Consider the following 16,076-nt stretch of genomic DNA (forward strand, 5'->3'; position numbering starts at 1 on the left):
GTTTTGAAAATGTGAATAGTGTTTCAGGAAATGTGTTTAAGCAATTGAGAAAAACTGTAATAGGATTCTTAAAAATACACACTAATAAGCATAAAAAGTTAATAACATCATAAAGCACACATGATGATTACATATTCAGTAGAAAACAGGAAACTAAACCAAGTGCATAAATATAAAAAAGGAAAAAAATATATGTGTATAGCTATAAATATACTTTACTAAATGAGACCCGCATACTATAACCCACTGTTATACTATAACCCACTGTTATACTATAACCCACTAGCCACCCTGTCTCCCATTGTTAATAAGCCTTGTTAAAATAGGACATATAAAACTAAAAGGCTACGTTAAATTAGGTTAAAAAACAAATTAACATACAATTTAAAGGAGCATACTTAAAACAAATAGAAAGATAAAACTAACCCTGTATACATTACAATGCTCAAACCAATGTGGTAGAATAGGTGTTCCCAACCCTAATCTGGAGGCTTTAGGACCCTGAGGGCTAATTATTAGTTAATTGAGACACCTGTGCACACTTGGCCCCTGCATAAAGGGAAGGGAAACCTGTGGACAAGAAGAGTGAGGCTAAGGCCTAGGAACACACACAGAGAGAGAGAAGGGCTGAGAGCAGCAGGTTGTGATTTCTACCCTGCACCGGGATAGCAGTAGCTTGGGTGCCATTTTGTTCATTTGTGTAAGAGTTTGTGTTGGGTAAGAGTTTTGTTTAAATCTTGTATTTGTATAAAAAGTATTAAAAATGCGCGAAAACGTTTAAACTGCAGCTTCTGTGCTATTCTATTCATGCCGTTGACCAGCCTTGACCGCCCGCCACGTTGCCACATATGGTGAAAATGGTAGAATAGTGCCCCCTACTGACCCAGCTCAGAACTGAAGAAAAAAATAAATTAATTAAAAAAGGAAGTTATGTTAAAGGCTTTATTAAAGGCCACTGCTGCGCAACAAGAGGCCAACCACAGACAACGAGAGTTGCTGCTGTGGCCAGATTGGCTGCTAGAACCAGATTGCTGCTGCTGGAGCCAGAGTTTCTGTTGCTGTCTCCAGAGCCAAAGGGGGAGAAGCCGCTGCCGTCTTCAGAGCCAAAGGGGGAGGAGCTGCTGCTGTCACCAGAGCCAAAGGGGGAGGAGCTGCTGCCATCTCCAGAGCCAAAACGGGAAGAGCCGCTGCCGTCTCCAGATACAGTAGGGAAAGAGCCACTGCTGTTGTCTCGAGAGCCTGAGGAACCAGTCCAGCGCTGCTACTGCCAGGGTGTCCTGTGTTGCTGCCAACACTGCCACTTCCGGAGTACCCTGAGTTGGTGCCTGTACTGCCACTGCCAGAGTACCCAGTATTGTTGCCACTGTCGGAGCTATCCTCAGAAGAGGAGCCCCAAGAAGGGATAAAGGAGTGTGACAAGGCTGGCTGAGTGATGACGTCAGACCCAGGAAAGGAAACACACACAGGACGGTGAAATGATGAAGGCGCTTGCTTGCGTCGGTTTATTTCAAATAAAAAGGTTGTACAAAACAGAAAACACAGACTGAACAAACAAAACGGCGCGTTGGCCAAAGTAAATAGACAGACAAACAAAGTGGACGAACAGACAAACAAGTACCGTGCTGGTGCTTCCAGCGCGCAATAGCAATTGTTATTTCTTTTTAGTTTTTACCTCCTCTCCACACCTGTTCTCCACTCACGAACACACAAACCCTGAGTGAGTAAAACGTGCATCTATATATACTGTTGTGCTGGGATTCAATTACTAATTAATTATCCACTTTAATCCCAGCACGTGAACTAATTCTGTGCAACCCTGTGCTCAAATATTATACACGTGAAGTGATTACCCGCATTATATCCCGTGTACCAACTACAATACACCAACATTAACACACGCAACATACAACATAAAACACAAAAATACACACAGCAGCAGGGCACATTGCCACAAGGAGACACTTGGTTTAGGGGGTAGGCTGAGGGTTAAAAGGGCACCTCCTTATAGACGCCAAGTAGAAAGTATGGAGCTATGGTTAGGGTCAGGTGGCATCAGAGGTCTAGTCTTTGACCAGGGCTGGCTGAGCCTTAACATTCCCTCGCACCCACCCAGAATGAGCACAATTCAAAGGGGGAGGTGGCCTTGAAAAAGCTGTATGTGTTGTACACATGGGTGGAGGATATGTGGTAGAGCAGGTGTTCCTGGCCCTTATGTGAAGTCTTTAGGATCCTGAGGGTTAATTATTAGTTAATTGAGACACCTGTGCAGACTTAGCCGCTGCATAAAGGGAAGGGAAACCCTGTGGACAAGAAGAGTGAGGCCAAGGCCTAGGAACACATGGAGAGAGAAGGGCTGAGAGCAGCAGGTTGTGATTTCTACCCTGCACTGGGATAGCAGTAGCTTGGTTGCCATTTTGTTAATTTGTGTAAGAGTTTGTGTTGGGTAAGAGTTTTGTTTAAATCTTATATTTGTTGAAGTATTAAAAGTGCATGAAAGCGTTTAAACTGCAGCTTCTGGGTTTGCTTTTCCTGTGGTTGACCAGCCTAGACTGCCCGCCACGTTGCCACACCAAATATAAACATTTCAATATCGTGTGTGTACAGCTATGGCCAAACGTTTTGCATTTTTTCATTGATCAATAACATGAGAAAATAATATTACAGCAGGATGCTGAAAAGGGACGTCCACTTGTTTGTAACAAGTTTGATTCATTCATTTACCGTAGTATAAGGACGTGCTAGGTATAATTGAATACACATTGGGTTGGATTCTGTACAGGGCTCTGTCGTCAGGTGCAAGTGGTGTGGGGAACAAAGTGAATGTCCAGACAGTAATTTCTCCCAAAACGATCTGTGTTTTTTATTTAATAAACAAAATAATCTGCCCCTCTACCAGCAATGGTATTGGGGGTTATGTGGTGGGCTTGCAAACCCGAAACAATAATAATAATCATAATATCAAAAGGACTTTGTCCATCTTGCGTCCTCGTGTGTGTTGTGCCATGAAAGGAAGTGCTCAGGGTTGACTGCTGGCTCTGAAGCGACAGCTCCTGGGTGCTCACTCCTCTTCTGTAAAACACAAAAAGAATACACGTAACAAAACAACAAACAATACAGGCTCCGGCAGTCTGTTACATTTTCAGCGCAAGGGGCTATACTCACGCAGCTGAATCCCCTTTGCACTGCCTGACTTCCCTGCAATCAGCTCGGCGCAACCAATCGCTGCCTGGCCGTCAGCTGAACGCATGGGATTCGTTTAGAGTACGTGCAGCTACGTGCTTCCTCCAGATGGGGAAGTGAACTACCAACCTTACACGGCACCCTTTTTGGTCGGGAGGGAGATTTACAACATTGATTCTTTCTCTCTTTATCACATATCTCACCCTTCAGAGTGATGTAGAAGGAGCACTCAGCCAACTTTACATTCCCCAATGGTCCCCCCTCCCTTGAAAGAAAATCAGCGTTTTGATGCTCCTTACCTGCACGATGTTTCACTGTGTAGTGGAAGGGTGGAACGCCAGGTAACAATGAGTTGTCTGGGTGTTGTTGTCCTTCATCATGTGTAACCACGTTAAAGGAGCATAATCAGTGACAAGAGAGAAAGAACATCCCAATAAGTAATAGCGAAGAGCGTGAGTAGCCCATTTGATGGCTAAACACTCCTTCTCAATGACGGAGTAGTTAATCTCCCTAGGAGCCATTTTTTGCTCAAATAAATGATAAGGTGTTCTACCCCATCAACTTGTTGGGACAGGACTGCCCCCAGACCAATCTGGGAGGCAACAGTCTGAAGGATGAACTCTTTGCTGAAATCTGGCGGGAGCTTGACAGTTGCTTCTTAATCATATTAAATGCCTCCTGACACTGCACTGTCCACTTAACTATTTGTGTTGCAGCCTTTCGGATGAGATCTACCAGGGGGTTGACTATGGTGGCATACTCAGGGATAAAATGGCGATAATAGCCGGCTAACCCCAATAGTGATCTCACCTGTGACTTGGTTCTTGGGATCGCCGTATCCACCAGCACCTGGACTTTGGAGGCAATCGGCTTTACCCGGCCATTACCCATAATGTAGCCAATATATTGGGTCTCTTGCTTGCCAAATGCATACTTACCTAGCTTGGGTGTTAGCCCTGCCTCCCTTAGAGACTGTAGGACACTGTAGGATGGCTGAAAGTCTAATAATATGCTCCTTCCAGGTGGAGCTAAAAATCACCACATCAATGTATGCAGCTGCATACTGATGATGGGGAGCTAAGACCTGGTCCATCAGTCTCTGAAAGGTGGCGGGAGCTCCATGCAACCCGAAGGGCATGGTCCGGAAATGGAACAAGCCATCTGGGGTAGAGAAAGCAGTTCTCTCTCGAGCTCTGAGTGAGTGGAATCAGCCAGTATCCCTTCGTCAGATCCAAGGTCAAGATTAACTGTGCCTTACCCAGTCGGTTAAGGAGCTCATTAGATATGCAGCAAACTTGGAGATGGCATTAGCCTTTCTAAAATCCACACAGGACCAAGGGGAGCCGTCCGCCCACCATCATCATAGGACTGCGCCACTCGATCCTCCACCTCCTTGCGAACGGGAGCCATGTGGCTTTCTGGGAGCCAGTACGGTCTCTCTCGAACCTTGACACCTGCTGGAGTAATAATAGCAAGTTGAATGGCATTAGTTCTACCGGGCAAGTCAGAAAAAACATCATTAAACTTTTTCACTAACTGGTAGAGCTCGAGTTTTTGATCTGGAAGTAACTGTTCCCCCATCGGAATGTTAGTTGTAGCTGGCAGACTGACAGTGGGACCAAAATCCTCTTCTAAACTGTCACAAGCTATGAATAGGGCCTCCCTTTCATTCCGGGGTTTTAACAAGTTAATATGATAAATTTCTGCCTTATTTCAGCGATCTGGTTGTCTAATTTCATAGTTCACTTTACCAATGTTCCTCCCACCCTTCTTTCACAAGATCAAGGATACCTTGGGGTTGCCTCCCATACAGCAGCTCAAAGGGAGAGAACCCAGTTCAGCTCTGAGGCACCTCTCTAACTGCAAACATCAGGTAGGGGAGGAGCTTAGCCCAATGTTTCTGTTCTTGGTTGACAAACCGCTTCAGCATCTGTTTCAAAGTCTAATTAAACTGTTCCACCAAACCATCCATCTGCGGATGATAAACGGAGGTCAGAATGGACCGAATTTGCAATAATTTATACAATTCCTTTAAACATTGTGACAAAGTTCGTTCCATAATCAGTTAGAATTTCTTTTTGAATCCCTACTCTTGCTATAATCTGCACTAACTCTAGAGCAATTGCTGCGGCAGTAGTGGATCTCAATTGTACTGCCTCTGGATATATGGTCGCCTAGTCCACCACTACCAAAATGTGCGTATATCCAGTCAGACTGGCTCAATGGACCCAATATATCCATAGCAATGCGTTCAAAGGGAACTGAGATGAGGGGCAGTGGAACCAGCGGGGCCAGGCAAACCCACCCCAGCACTGTCTGCTGGCATTCCGGACACTCTTCTACATATCTCGTCACTTCACTAAAAACTCCCATCCAATAAAAACGAGCCAATATTTGTTCCCGAGTCTTGTCGCTACCTAAATGGCCCGAACATGGGACATCGTGAGCCAAGTGTGTTACAATCTGACTTGTGCTCGTGGCTTGGGATACTCTATATAGTAAATGTCCGACAATTTGTGTGATGAGGATATGTAAGCGGCCGGTTATCCTCTACATCTTTCCCCTCGATAGACTGGACCTGCCCCCAGATGTGAGCCAGCGATGGATATTTTTTTGTTCCAATGCTAGGTCCACATCTCGGTCCCAGAACTTCGGGGTATTGAGTGAAGCTAAAGTAGTTTCAGCAAGAGGAACCTCAGTAACCCCAGCCTTGTTTCATTGACATTCCTTCCCATTTTTCAACCCTTTGCTCTTTTTTTGTTTTTTTCGAGCCTTGTTTCATTGACATTCCTTCCCATTTTTCAACCCTTTGCTCTTTTTTTGTTTTTTTCGAGCAAAATCGGGAATGGAACAAATCAGCATGCAGTGGGAAAAGTTTCCCAATAGCTTCCCCCGCTGCTCCCATGGACTGGCTTTACTGTTTTATTAATCATTGTTTCAAAATACGGCCAGTCTCGATTATAAAATAACTGGATATGGCAACTTTGCAGCCACTGCCACGATTACGTGGCGAGTATGACATCCAATAGTCAAATCTGATTTTGTGAGGGGGTAGTCCTTGTTATCCCCATGAATACAGGAAATAACCACAACCCTGCTTGACCACCAAGGTACCCCTGCCAATAGAGCTTCAATTAATTTGCCCACATCCTGAGTCCACTAATGCGTGGGTGCTCACATCACCAACCTGTGCATCAACAATGTAAGACCCCTCCCAATCATTACTCCTGGACTTACCTGGTGCTGTTATTACGTAATGGGAGGCCGCACCACATTCCATCACCGGCGGACAATTCCTGGCAAGGTGGCTGACCTCATCGCACCGGTACCAGGTGGGGTGAAAGGGCGCCCACCTTGCTCTCCATTGTTGTGGAGGAAGGCCACCCGAGGAGTACTGATGAGAAGTGGATCCATGGGGGGAGGGGGTGAAGTGCTGTGGGGGTCCTGTCCTTGGGCCTGTCATTCGGGGTCGGTTGGAGGGAAGAGTGGGGTGTTCTGGGTGTCTGGCCCCAGCACCTTCACAAATTGCTCAATAGCAATTAACACTTTTTCTGCGTTGATCTACTAGCTGCTGCACCACCATACGGGGTTGCAGTCCTGAGGATCGCTGGTATTCCCAGAACAGGCGACAGTGCGTCTCCTCTGTGATGTCAGGCTGCTGGAGAATGGCCTGCTTCACCTGATCATAAACCAGGGCTTGGTCGTGTGTCAGGGCTTGGTAGGCTGCCTGGGCCTCCCCGATCAAATCGGGGCCCAACAGGGTAGCCCATCACTCCCGAGGCCACTGTGCTGTTGTTGCCTGCCTTTTGAATGTAACCAAGTAAGACTCGGGGTCATCCTCCAGTGACATCTTCACTACCCTCGTCCTCGGTAGTGGCACTGTTGGTTCAGCCGCCGGTTCCCTACCCCCGATTAGTCTCCAGGAACATGCCGTGCATCCTCTCCATCATGGTTGTCAATGATTCCTGGCGTCTCCGCTTCTGCATCTCCAACAGCGCCGCCAATGCAGTTGGATCCACCTCCGTCCAACTTCTGAACAGCAAGTGTCATCAGGTGCAAGTGGTGTGGGGAACAAAGTTAATGTCCAGACAGTAACTTCTCCCAAAACTATCCGTGTTTTTATTTAATAAACAAAAGAATCCACCCCTCTACCAGCAATGGTATTGGGGGTTACACAGTGGGCTTGCAAACCCTAAATAATAATAACAAAAGGACTTTGTCTGTCCTGCGTCCTCCCTGCACAAAAGTGTGCATGCTCAACTCCGGGGGATCGTGGTGTGCGTGTTGTGCCGTGAAAGGAAGTGCTCAGGGTTGACTGCTGGCTCTGAAGCGACAGCTCCTGGGTGCTCACTCCTCTTCTATAAAACACAAAAAGAACACATGTAACAAAACAACAAACAATACAGGCTCTGGCTGTCTTATGTTTTCAGCACAAGGGACTATACTCACGCATCTGCTGCCTGGCCCGCAGATGATCGCATGGGAATCGTTTCGAGTACACGCAACTACGTGCTTCCTCCAGATGGGGAAGTTCACTACCAACCTTACACTGCACCCTTTCTGGTCGGGAGGGAGATTTACAGCATCGATTCTTTCTCTCTATCACGGGCTTCAATGTGTTTACCTACCTAAAGCTTTATTAAATCAGTCAATCCGTTTAGCTAGATATTCACTAAAAATGCAAATAATATTTTTTTTGTTTTAAAGTAGAGAAATTCTATGGAAATGGCTTAGCAAACAATTTTCTAACGTATATTTATTTATTATTGCTAATAACCATAATGCGTATTATCTTTTTTTTTTTCTTCGACATTTCAATGGTAACATAGCCACTGATGTATTGCTAATGTGTCAGTTTATAGAGCAGAATTACACACAGGGCCAACACCTCTAGTAACAGTATGTACTTCTGTCAATTTGTTGTAATAATTTAGGTTTTCCTCCATTTGATTCCACTAAAAGGGTGAATGCCACCACGTGATCAGTTTTAACTAAGAAATTCTGAAACACCTTTGTTTAAAGTTTGAAAAAACAAACCATGGAACAGCCCAGAATGCTGTTTTGGAGAAAGTTCATGCAATATTCTCAGGATTTTATTTTTCTTGCAGGTACCTGATGCTGCTGTTTACTCTGTTCTTTATCCCTGGTATTGTGATGATAATTGCCTATGGACTAATTTCCCGGGAACTGTATAGAGGAATCCAGTTTGAACTGGGCCAGAAAAAAGAAATCACTGGTAAGTTTGACTCCACCTCAAAGTGTAACCCATTCATGCTATGATCTTGCATGATGTAAGTGTCCTGCTTTCTGTGTTGCTCTGAAGGTAAAATCCCTGCCTTATAATGCAACACAGAGATTAAAAGGTACAGACATAAGCAAGACACAGGGTGGAGATATGAATCAAGCAGAGGGATGAACGTGGTTGACATATATAAAAACATAATCCTGTGATATACAGAATGATCTATAAAGAGCTGTAAGAGTTAATGAAGCATCTCACTTTCACCATCCTCTGTAGCAGTCAGTGCATCCAATTTTTCTATTTGTGACTTGTCATAATTAAACATTTTATTATCACATCCTAGGCAACAGGAATTTAGTGGAGATACCCACGGATGAAACTTGCTACAATTTTTTTCACATATTTTTCACACATACTAATTTTACAATGTTCCCTTTATTTTGCTATTTGATTTATACATAAAAAATTGAGAAGGACCCTCATACAGTAAAATATAGTACTTATAATATACCAGATGTCAAATTGTGGTGAAACTTGCCATGAACCTGTGATGAAACTTGCTAAGGGATTGAGGCTGTCTGTATGCCAGACTTAAGCTTGTATATATCGACACAATATCTTATTCAGTGGTGATAAAAATTGGTCTCAACATTTAACACAAGCTATTTAGAGTACAGTTGTAGTCAAAAGTTTACATACCCCAGTGGAAATATATAATTTATAGAGATTTCTCGAACAAAGAATTTTAGGAACATTTTTTTAGCAATAGTTTTGCTTTTGTGGATGAGGAAAAAAAGTTTTAAGAAATAGATTTACAATTCTCTACAATTATTTTTCAGCAATCTTTTTGCAAAACTCCAAAAATTAAAATTCAAAAGTATTCATACCCTTTGGTGCTATGATAGTATTGTCTACAAGGTGCTAGAAATTTCAATATGGTAATGCAGAACCTAATTCTAGAAAAGTCTAGAAAATGCTGGATTGCAGGTGAACATTCTTAGAGCGTATAAAAGGGTTAGTGTGACAGAAGTAGAATGATTCTTGGTGGTAAATCTCCCCCCCGACCTGTGAGGACGCTAGGTACAGGGAACAGAGTAACCTGGACCGGATGGCCTAACAATTCATTACCAGGGTTAAAAGGAAGTCAGTCATCTAGAAAGGGGGCGGCGCTCCGGTACACTAACTCAGCGACCCGGAAGGGAACTGATGTGGGAGCCACGGATTGGAGGAGCAGCTGCAATCGTTTACCAAGGGGTCATGAGTGCCGGTACAAATAGGGGACGGAGATAGGTGACCTGTTCCTTTATTGATGGTTGTGTTACGAAACCAGGAAGGACCGAAACGTATTGTATGGTGAGTGTTTTTGTTTGTTTTGTCGTGTATGTTTGCTTGTTATCACTGTTAGACGACTGACATGATCCGGAGCCGTCACCAGTGGCCAGCACAAAACCGGACAACACTGCACTGTGAATCACAATTAATTGTATATGCACCACGAGCGCTACAGCATGCACTAGTGGACTGGTGACTGTGTTTGTACATTGTGTGTGTTTTATAGCATGTTACTGTTTGCGGGACTGCAACCCTTTATAACTACTGTGCAATACACATTGCTGTGTATTGCCAGATCATTATTCTTTTCTGTCTGGTCATCAGACCATCTGGCTTATAAATAAACAAACCATTTCACCCGTACTTTGTTGTCTGTTTGTTTCAATTGAACAGTGCAAATGCTCTCCACCTGCATATCACTTACCACTTTGCCACAGTTAGGCATAGGATTATTGCTGTCATTAGCAATAAATCAATATGAGAAAAAGTAAAGCGCTATCTGAAGAAAATTATTTATTGTCATAAAGCTGGAGAAGGATACAAGAAGATTTCCAAGAATTTGAGTATCTCAATTTCAACTATTGTTTCTATTATCAAGAAGTACAAGACTCCTGGCACTGTCACAATGCTCCCTCTGTCTTGAGGAAAGAAGGTTCTTTCACCAAGAACAAGTAGAAGAATTGTGAGCAGGGTTAATAACAATCCGAGATTGACTGCCAAAGATATTCAAAGTGAATTGGCTGCAAGTGGGACTGGGGTTTCCGTTTCAACCATAGGTCGAGTATTGCATTGTGAAGGTCTCAATGGCTGCAGGCCAAGGAAAATGTCACAAGAACAATCGCTTAAAGTTTGTAAAACAGCATTTGAATGATGGATATGAGTTCTGGTCAAAGGTTTTGTGGAGTGATGAAACAAAAAATCAAGCTATTTGGTCACACTGATAGTCATTACATTTAGAGAATGTCTGGTGAGGCGTACAAAGAAAAGAACATTATTATTATTATTATTATTTATTTCTTAGCAGACGCCCTTATCCTGAGCGACTTACAATCGTAAGCAAATACATTTCAAGTGTTACAATACAAGTGATACAATAAGAGCAAGAAGTACAATAACTTTTGTTCAAGCAAAGTATAAGTGTGACAAACCACAATTCAATAATACAGCAGATAATAGTGATAGTTACATCAGGGTATGATTAAATAGTGATAGTTACATCAGGATATGATTAAATACAAAGTACTGCAGGTTAAACACTTGGCAGATTACAGTATTCTGAAGTACAGGATTAAATGTAGTAAAATAGGGGCAGATAAGAGCAAAATAAAGCACATTTACATGAAGGGAGATAGTGTCCCAGGATACAAACAGAGGAGTTCTACAGGTGCTCTTTGAAGAGGTGAGTCTTAAGGAGGCGCCGGAATGTGGTCAGGGACTGGGCAGTCCTGACATCTGTAGGAAGGTCATTCCACCACTGCGGAGCAAGGGTGGAGAAGGAGCGGGCTCTGGAGGCAGGGGAGCGTAGCGGAGGTAGAGCTAGTCTTCTCGTGCAGGCGGAGCGGAGAGGTCGAGTGGGGGTGTAGGGAGAGATGAGGGTCTGGAGGTAGCTGGGTGCAGTCTGGTCAAGGCATCTATAGGCTAGTACAAGAGTCTTGAACTGGATGCGAGCGGTGATCGGGAGCCAGTGGAGCGAGCGGAGTAGTGGAGTTGCGTGGGCGAAGCGAGGCAGAGAGAACACCAGGCGGGCAGCAGAGTTCTGGATGAGCTGGAGCGGACGGGTGGCGGACGCAGGGAGGCCAGCCAGGAGGGAGTTGCAGTAGTCTAGGCGGGAGAGTACCAGGGCCTGGACCAGGAGCTGGGTAGCATCATACCTACTGTCAAACATGGAGGTGGTAATATCCTTCCTCTGGGGATATTTTTTCTCTAATGGCACAGGAAATTTAGTTCCAATACATGGTAAAATGGATTCCATAGCATACCAAAAGATATTGGCCAATCATCTGAAACCCTCTGCTACAAAACTTTTTAAAGCACAACTGGACATTCCAACAGAACGATCCAAAGCACACATCAAAATCTACTTCAGAATCGTTATAGAAGAATAAAATCAAGGTTCTGGAATGACCTAGTCAAAGCTCCGATTTAAATCCGATTGAGAATCTTTGGTATGACTTGAAGAAGGCTGTGTACAAGAGAAGTCCTCGGGATTTGAAAAACTGGAACAGTTTTGCTTTGAAGAATGGTCAAAAATCACTAAAGAATCATGCCAAAAGCTCAGGTTAAGAGGTTATTATTGCTAAAGGTGCCTCAACTATTAATTTAATTTTCCTTGTCAGGGTATGAATACTTTTGAATTAGCATTTTTGGAGTTTTGAAAAAAAAAAAGCTGCAATAAATTGTAAAATCAATTCATCCACAACAGCAAAACTTTTGCTACAAAAGATTTTTCCTATAATGAATTGTTTGAGAAATTTCTAGAAATTATAAATTTCCATTGGGATATGTAAACTTTTGACTACAACTGTATATGAATATGGGGTACATGAAGGCATCTGTTTTATTTTTTATTTTTAAGGCATTACATTTTCACAGGTGCATGCAGTGGATGCACAGCTATGGTCAAAAGTTTTGCATCACCCTAGAATTATCTGATTTTGCTTCATAAAGTCGAATGAAACCTGCTGAATAATGTTACGTTAACATATGAAATTACCGTTTTGTAGTTTACCATATACTTAACGAAAAACTGTCAAATTGAAAAATGTGACATTTTGAAATCTAACATGAAAACGCACAATTTCCGGAATGACGTTGGAAATCTTGACACATGTTATTCAATTAGAAGTAATGAAAAGGTCACAATTGGAAGTGGCACATGTAGATTTAAGCAATATAAGCATCATTTTTACATAGATTTTGTAACTTTAGAGTAAGCCATGGGGAAGAGCCTAAAATTCCAGGGTGATGCTAAACTTTTGGCCATAGCTGTAGGTGGATGGTGATCTAGTGTTTTATATTACTGATAGTTCTGATCATTCTGTATGTTTATGTTTATTTTTTAACATAAAATGTCCGTCTTTCTTAGCCCACAAAAATGGCCTCAATGTAATGGGCAATCTGGCAACCAGCAGTGACGAGGGAGATGGCTGCTACATTCAAGTGACGAAGTGTCAGAACACGGTGGAAATGTCCACTCTGAACCCTAGTGGTGGAACCAAGATGGACAGAGCTCGTAGCAGCACCTCTGAGGCCAAGCTCATGGCCAAGAAGCGCGTGGTCCGCATGCTCATCGTCATTGTTGCCATGTTTTTCATCTGCTGGATGCCCATCTACTCTGTCAACACCTGGCGGGCCTTCGACCACCACACTGCACACAAGGTCCTCTCTGGGGCTCCTATTTCTTTCATCCACCTGTTGTCTTATACATCTGCCTGTGTCAACCCCATAATCTACTGCTTCATGAACAAGCGTTTCCGCAAAACATTTCTAGCTACGTTCGCCTGCTGCTGGAGGCCTTGCTGTCATTTTCAAGAGACAAAAGATGACGTCGCCGGTACTGGGGCCTCGCTGTCTAAATTCAGCTACACCACTGTCAGCACACTGGGTCCCTCATGACCAGTCCCTGTGAACTGAGAGACAGGGAAAACCATAGGCAACTGTATGATACTGGACAAGACATCCTCAGCTGTATGACATTTTTTTTTTTTTTTTAAATGTCTCTTGATCACCATATTCATTTTTTTTTGTTTGTATTGTTTTCTTGTAGTAGCTCATCATGGAAGCCAGAATACTGGGTGGATTTGAAAAGTCAGATAGCAAGTTTCCTTTGTTGAGAATATTTGCTGCATTTTTTTCAGGACCCACAAACCTGCTGCTTCTGCTTTCACCAGTATTATCTGGTTTATTTTACTTCTTACTTTTGGTTACAAATGGTACAGTTTTGTCCAGTATATCATTAAGATTGTTATGTAGACAGAAGTCTGGGTTATTCCACTCAGTGAGAACACTATAACAATTTTAAACAATACAGCCAAACCTATACAGTACTAGTATCATATTCAAACAAAAGTCGTTTTAAAAATGCTGTTTGAGTATTATTTAATGGAGTATCTAAGAGTAGTATATAGTATAAAAGACTATACTTGCAAAATTGCCACTGCTTTGGAATTTACTAATTCCAGTTATCCACATAGAAACATATTGAGATTACTTGAGATGCGATCGAGATTGATTGTTCCCCTGAGGTCTGATCTGAGATCATTTTACCTGAACTGCACAACAATAACATGTAAGATTACTGTTCAAAATCACACCACCCTGCAATCTAAAATAAGAAAAATAACAATTTTAAACTACAGATTAATGAAACCTCTAACTTTCTAAAAGTGCATTTCTCAAAAATGTAAATAATAATAAAAAGTTATTACAAACTTGTAAGAGCGGGATACATTTTACAGGAAACCGAAATAACTGAAATGGGCATTTAAAACCGTATAACTGAAATGGGCATTTAAAACAGTATAACTGAAACGTGCATTTAAAACAGTTTAACTGAAATGGGCATTTAAAACCGTTTAACTGAAATGGGCATTTAAAACCGTTTAACTGAAACGTGCATTTAAAACTGTTTAACTGAAATGGGCATTTAAAACCGTTTAACTGAAATGGGCATTTAAAACCGTTTAACTGAAATGGGCATTTAAAACCGTATAACTGAAATGGGCATTTAAAACAGTTCAACTGAAATGGGCATTTAAAACCGTTTAACTGAAACGTGCATTTAAAACCGTTTAACTGAAACGTGCATTTAAAACAGTTTGTATAAACCATGTGGGGTTGTAGAACTTAACTGGGAGTAAATATATTTCATTATGCATGGATCGCTTGCTTGGGCTTGCATGAATACACAAGTTTAACCCACTAAACCATCAATATTAATAGAATACTACTCGTCAGTATTAAATTTGGACCAAACAATTTCATCTATTTATTTGAATACTTGCAAAAAGTGTATAAAGTAGGGTTACATTTAGATGTGTTATCATGTTGCACTAATTGCTGACCGAAAGAAAATGTTATTTTTCATATATGTAACATATACCGACAATTATTAATGAACAACATTTGAATTGAAATAGCATTTGTATGGACAAAAGTTTTAAATATAGATTTTTTTGATTTTGTAGTTTAATTGTTAATCAACAAATTCATTTTTAAAATGCAGTACATCTGGTACAGTACTCACATGATACCCCTACATAGAGAGAAACAATCTAAAGCACAAATCATCTTGTTAAGGAACAAGTGTATACAGCCCATTAACTTCCTAAAAGCTCTGTTACACTCTGCTGGAAGAAGAAGGTATTGGTTTTACACTTCAAGCTGAACTGCACGATAAGCGCTGTATTCTGTGACGTGCATCGGGGTACCGCAAGTTTACTTGTATGTTAATTAAAATAATCTGCAGTGTGGGGGATTAGCTGCTGCTGGGAACAGCTTGCTTCCACCTGCCCCCTTTCCTTGTCATTCCAGAGCACATTTATTATTAATATGACTATTTAGTAAATGTTGGGAGATACAGGACCCAACTGCTAACTGCTTTATAGGGACTGGGTACATTTGAAAGTATTACATATTGTATAATGTACACAATACACTTTTGGTTGTAATATAATAAAAATTATATCAAAAGTGCCTGAAATGATATACAGTCGCAGACAAAAGTATTTGGGCAGTTTAAAAAAAAAAAAAATTAGAAAAACCATAAAGTGATTTCTATAATTTTGATTTGTTCTATTGAAAGATATAAAGTAGAGATTCAGCTTTATAATAAAACAAATTATTACATAACATGCATAAAATGAAAGATAACAAGCAAAAACGAATTTCATACTTTGACAAAAGTATCTGGGCAAATCAACATATTTCATATGAAACCCATTTGTTGCTAATTATTGATAATGATCATGATTGAAAACCAAATGTGGCGGAGTGTCCCGCCACTATATATATATTTATTATTATTTGTATTTTTGTTTGCGGTGCAGATCAAATCGCTGCGTATTTGTTGTTGTTTTTATAATTTAAAAACCTTGTGAGGATGCGTTGCTGATCAGCTATTGATTATTTAACTAGCTGATAGTCACGCATCCTTACTAAACTCGTGCAGACTGTGGCCGAGGGGTAATAAGATAATTAACAGCTAGTTAACCCCTCGGCCAGAATATAAGAACCTGCAGCTGTCCGTGCTCGGGGGAGAGTGTACAGAGGAGAGTACAGGGAGCGGAGAGAGCGAGGAGAGAGAAAGGAGAGAGAAAGGAGA

At 41.8% G+C, this 16,076-nt stretch overlaps 1 protein-coding gene across 1 annotated transcript in view; it reads left to right on the plus strand.

Annotated features, from left to right (window-relative positions):
* Window positions 1–15,457, plus strand: part of LOC117406227 (cholecystokinin receptor-like) — a 75,369-nt gene extending 59,912 nt beyond the window's left edge. Inside the window, exons 6-7 of the mRNA XM_059030584.1 lie at window positions 8,289–8,416; window positions 12,840–15,457. Of these exons, the coding sequence (XP_058886567.1) occupies window positions 8,289–8,416; window positions 12,840–13,369 (658 nt within the window). The 3' untranslated portion in view covers window positions 13,370–15,457. The remainder of the gene's footprint in view (window positions 1–8,288; window positions 8,417–12,839) is intronic.
* The last annotated feature ends 619 nt before the right edge of the window (window positions 15,458–16,076 follow it).

Source organism: Acipenser ruthenus, chromosome 9 (assembly GCF_902713425.1).
Source record: "Acipenser ruthenus chromosome 9, fAciRut3.2 maternal haplotype, whole genome shotgun sequence".
In the NCBI taxonomy this organism is placed as follows: Eukaryota; Metazoa; Chordata; class Actinopteri; order Acipenseriformes; family Acipenseridae; genus Acipenser; species Acipenser ruthenus.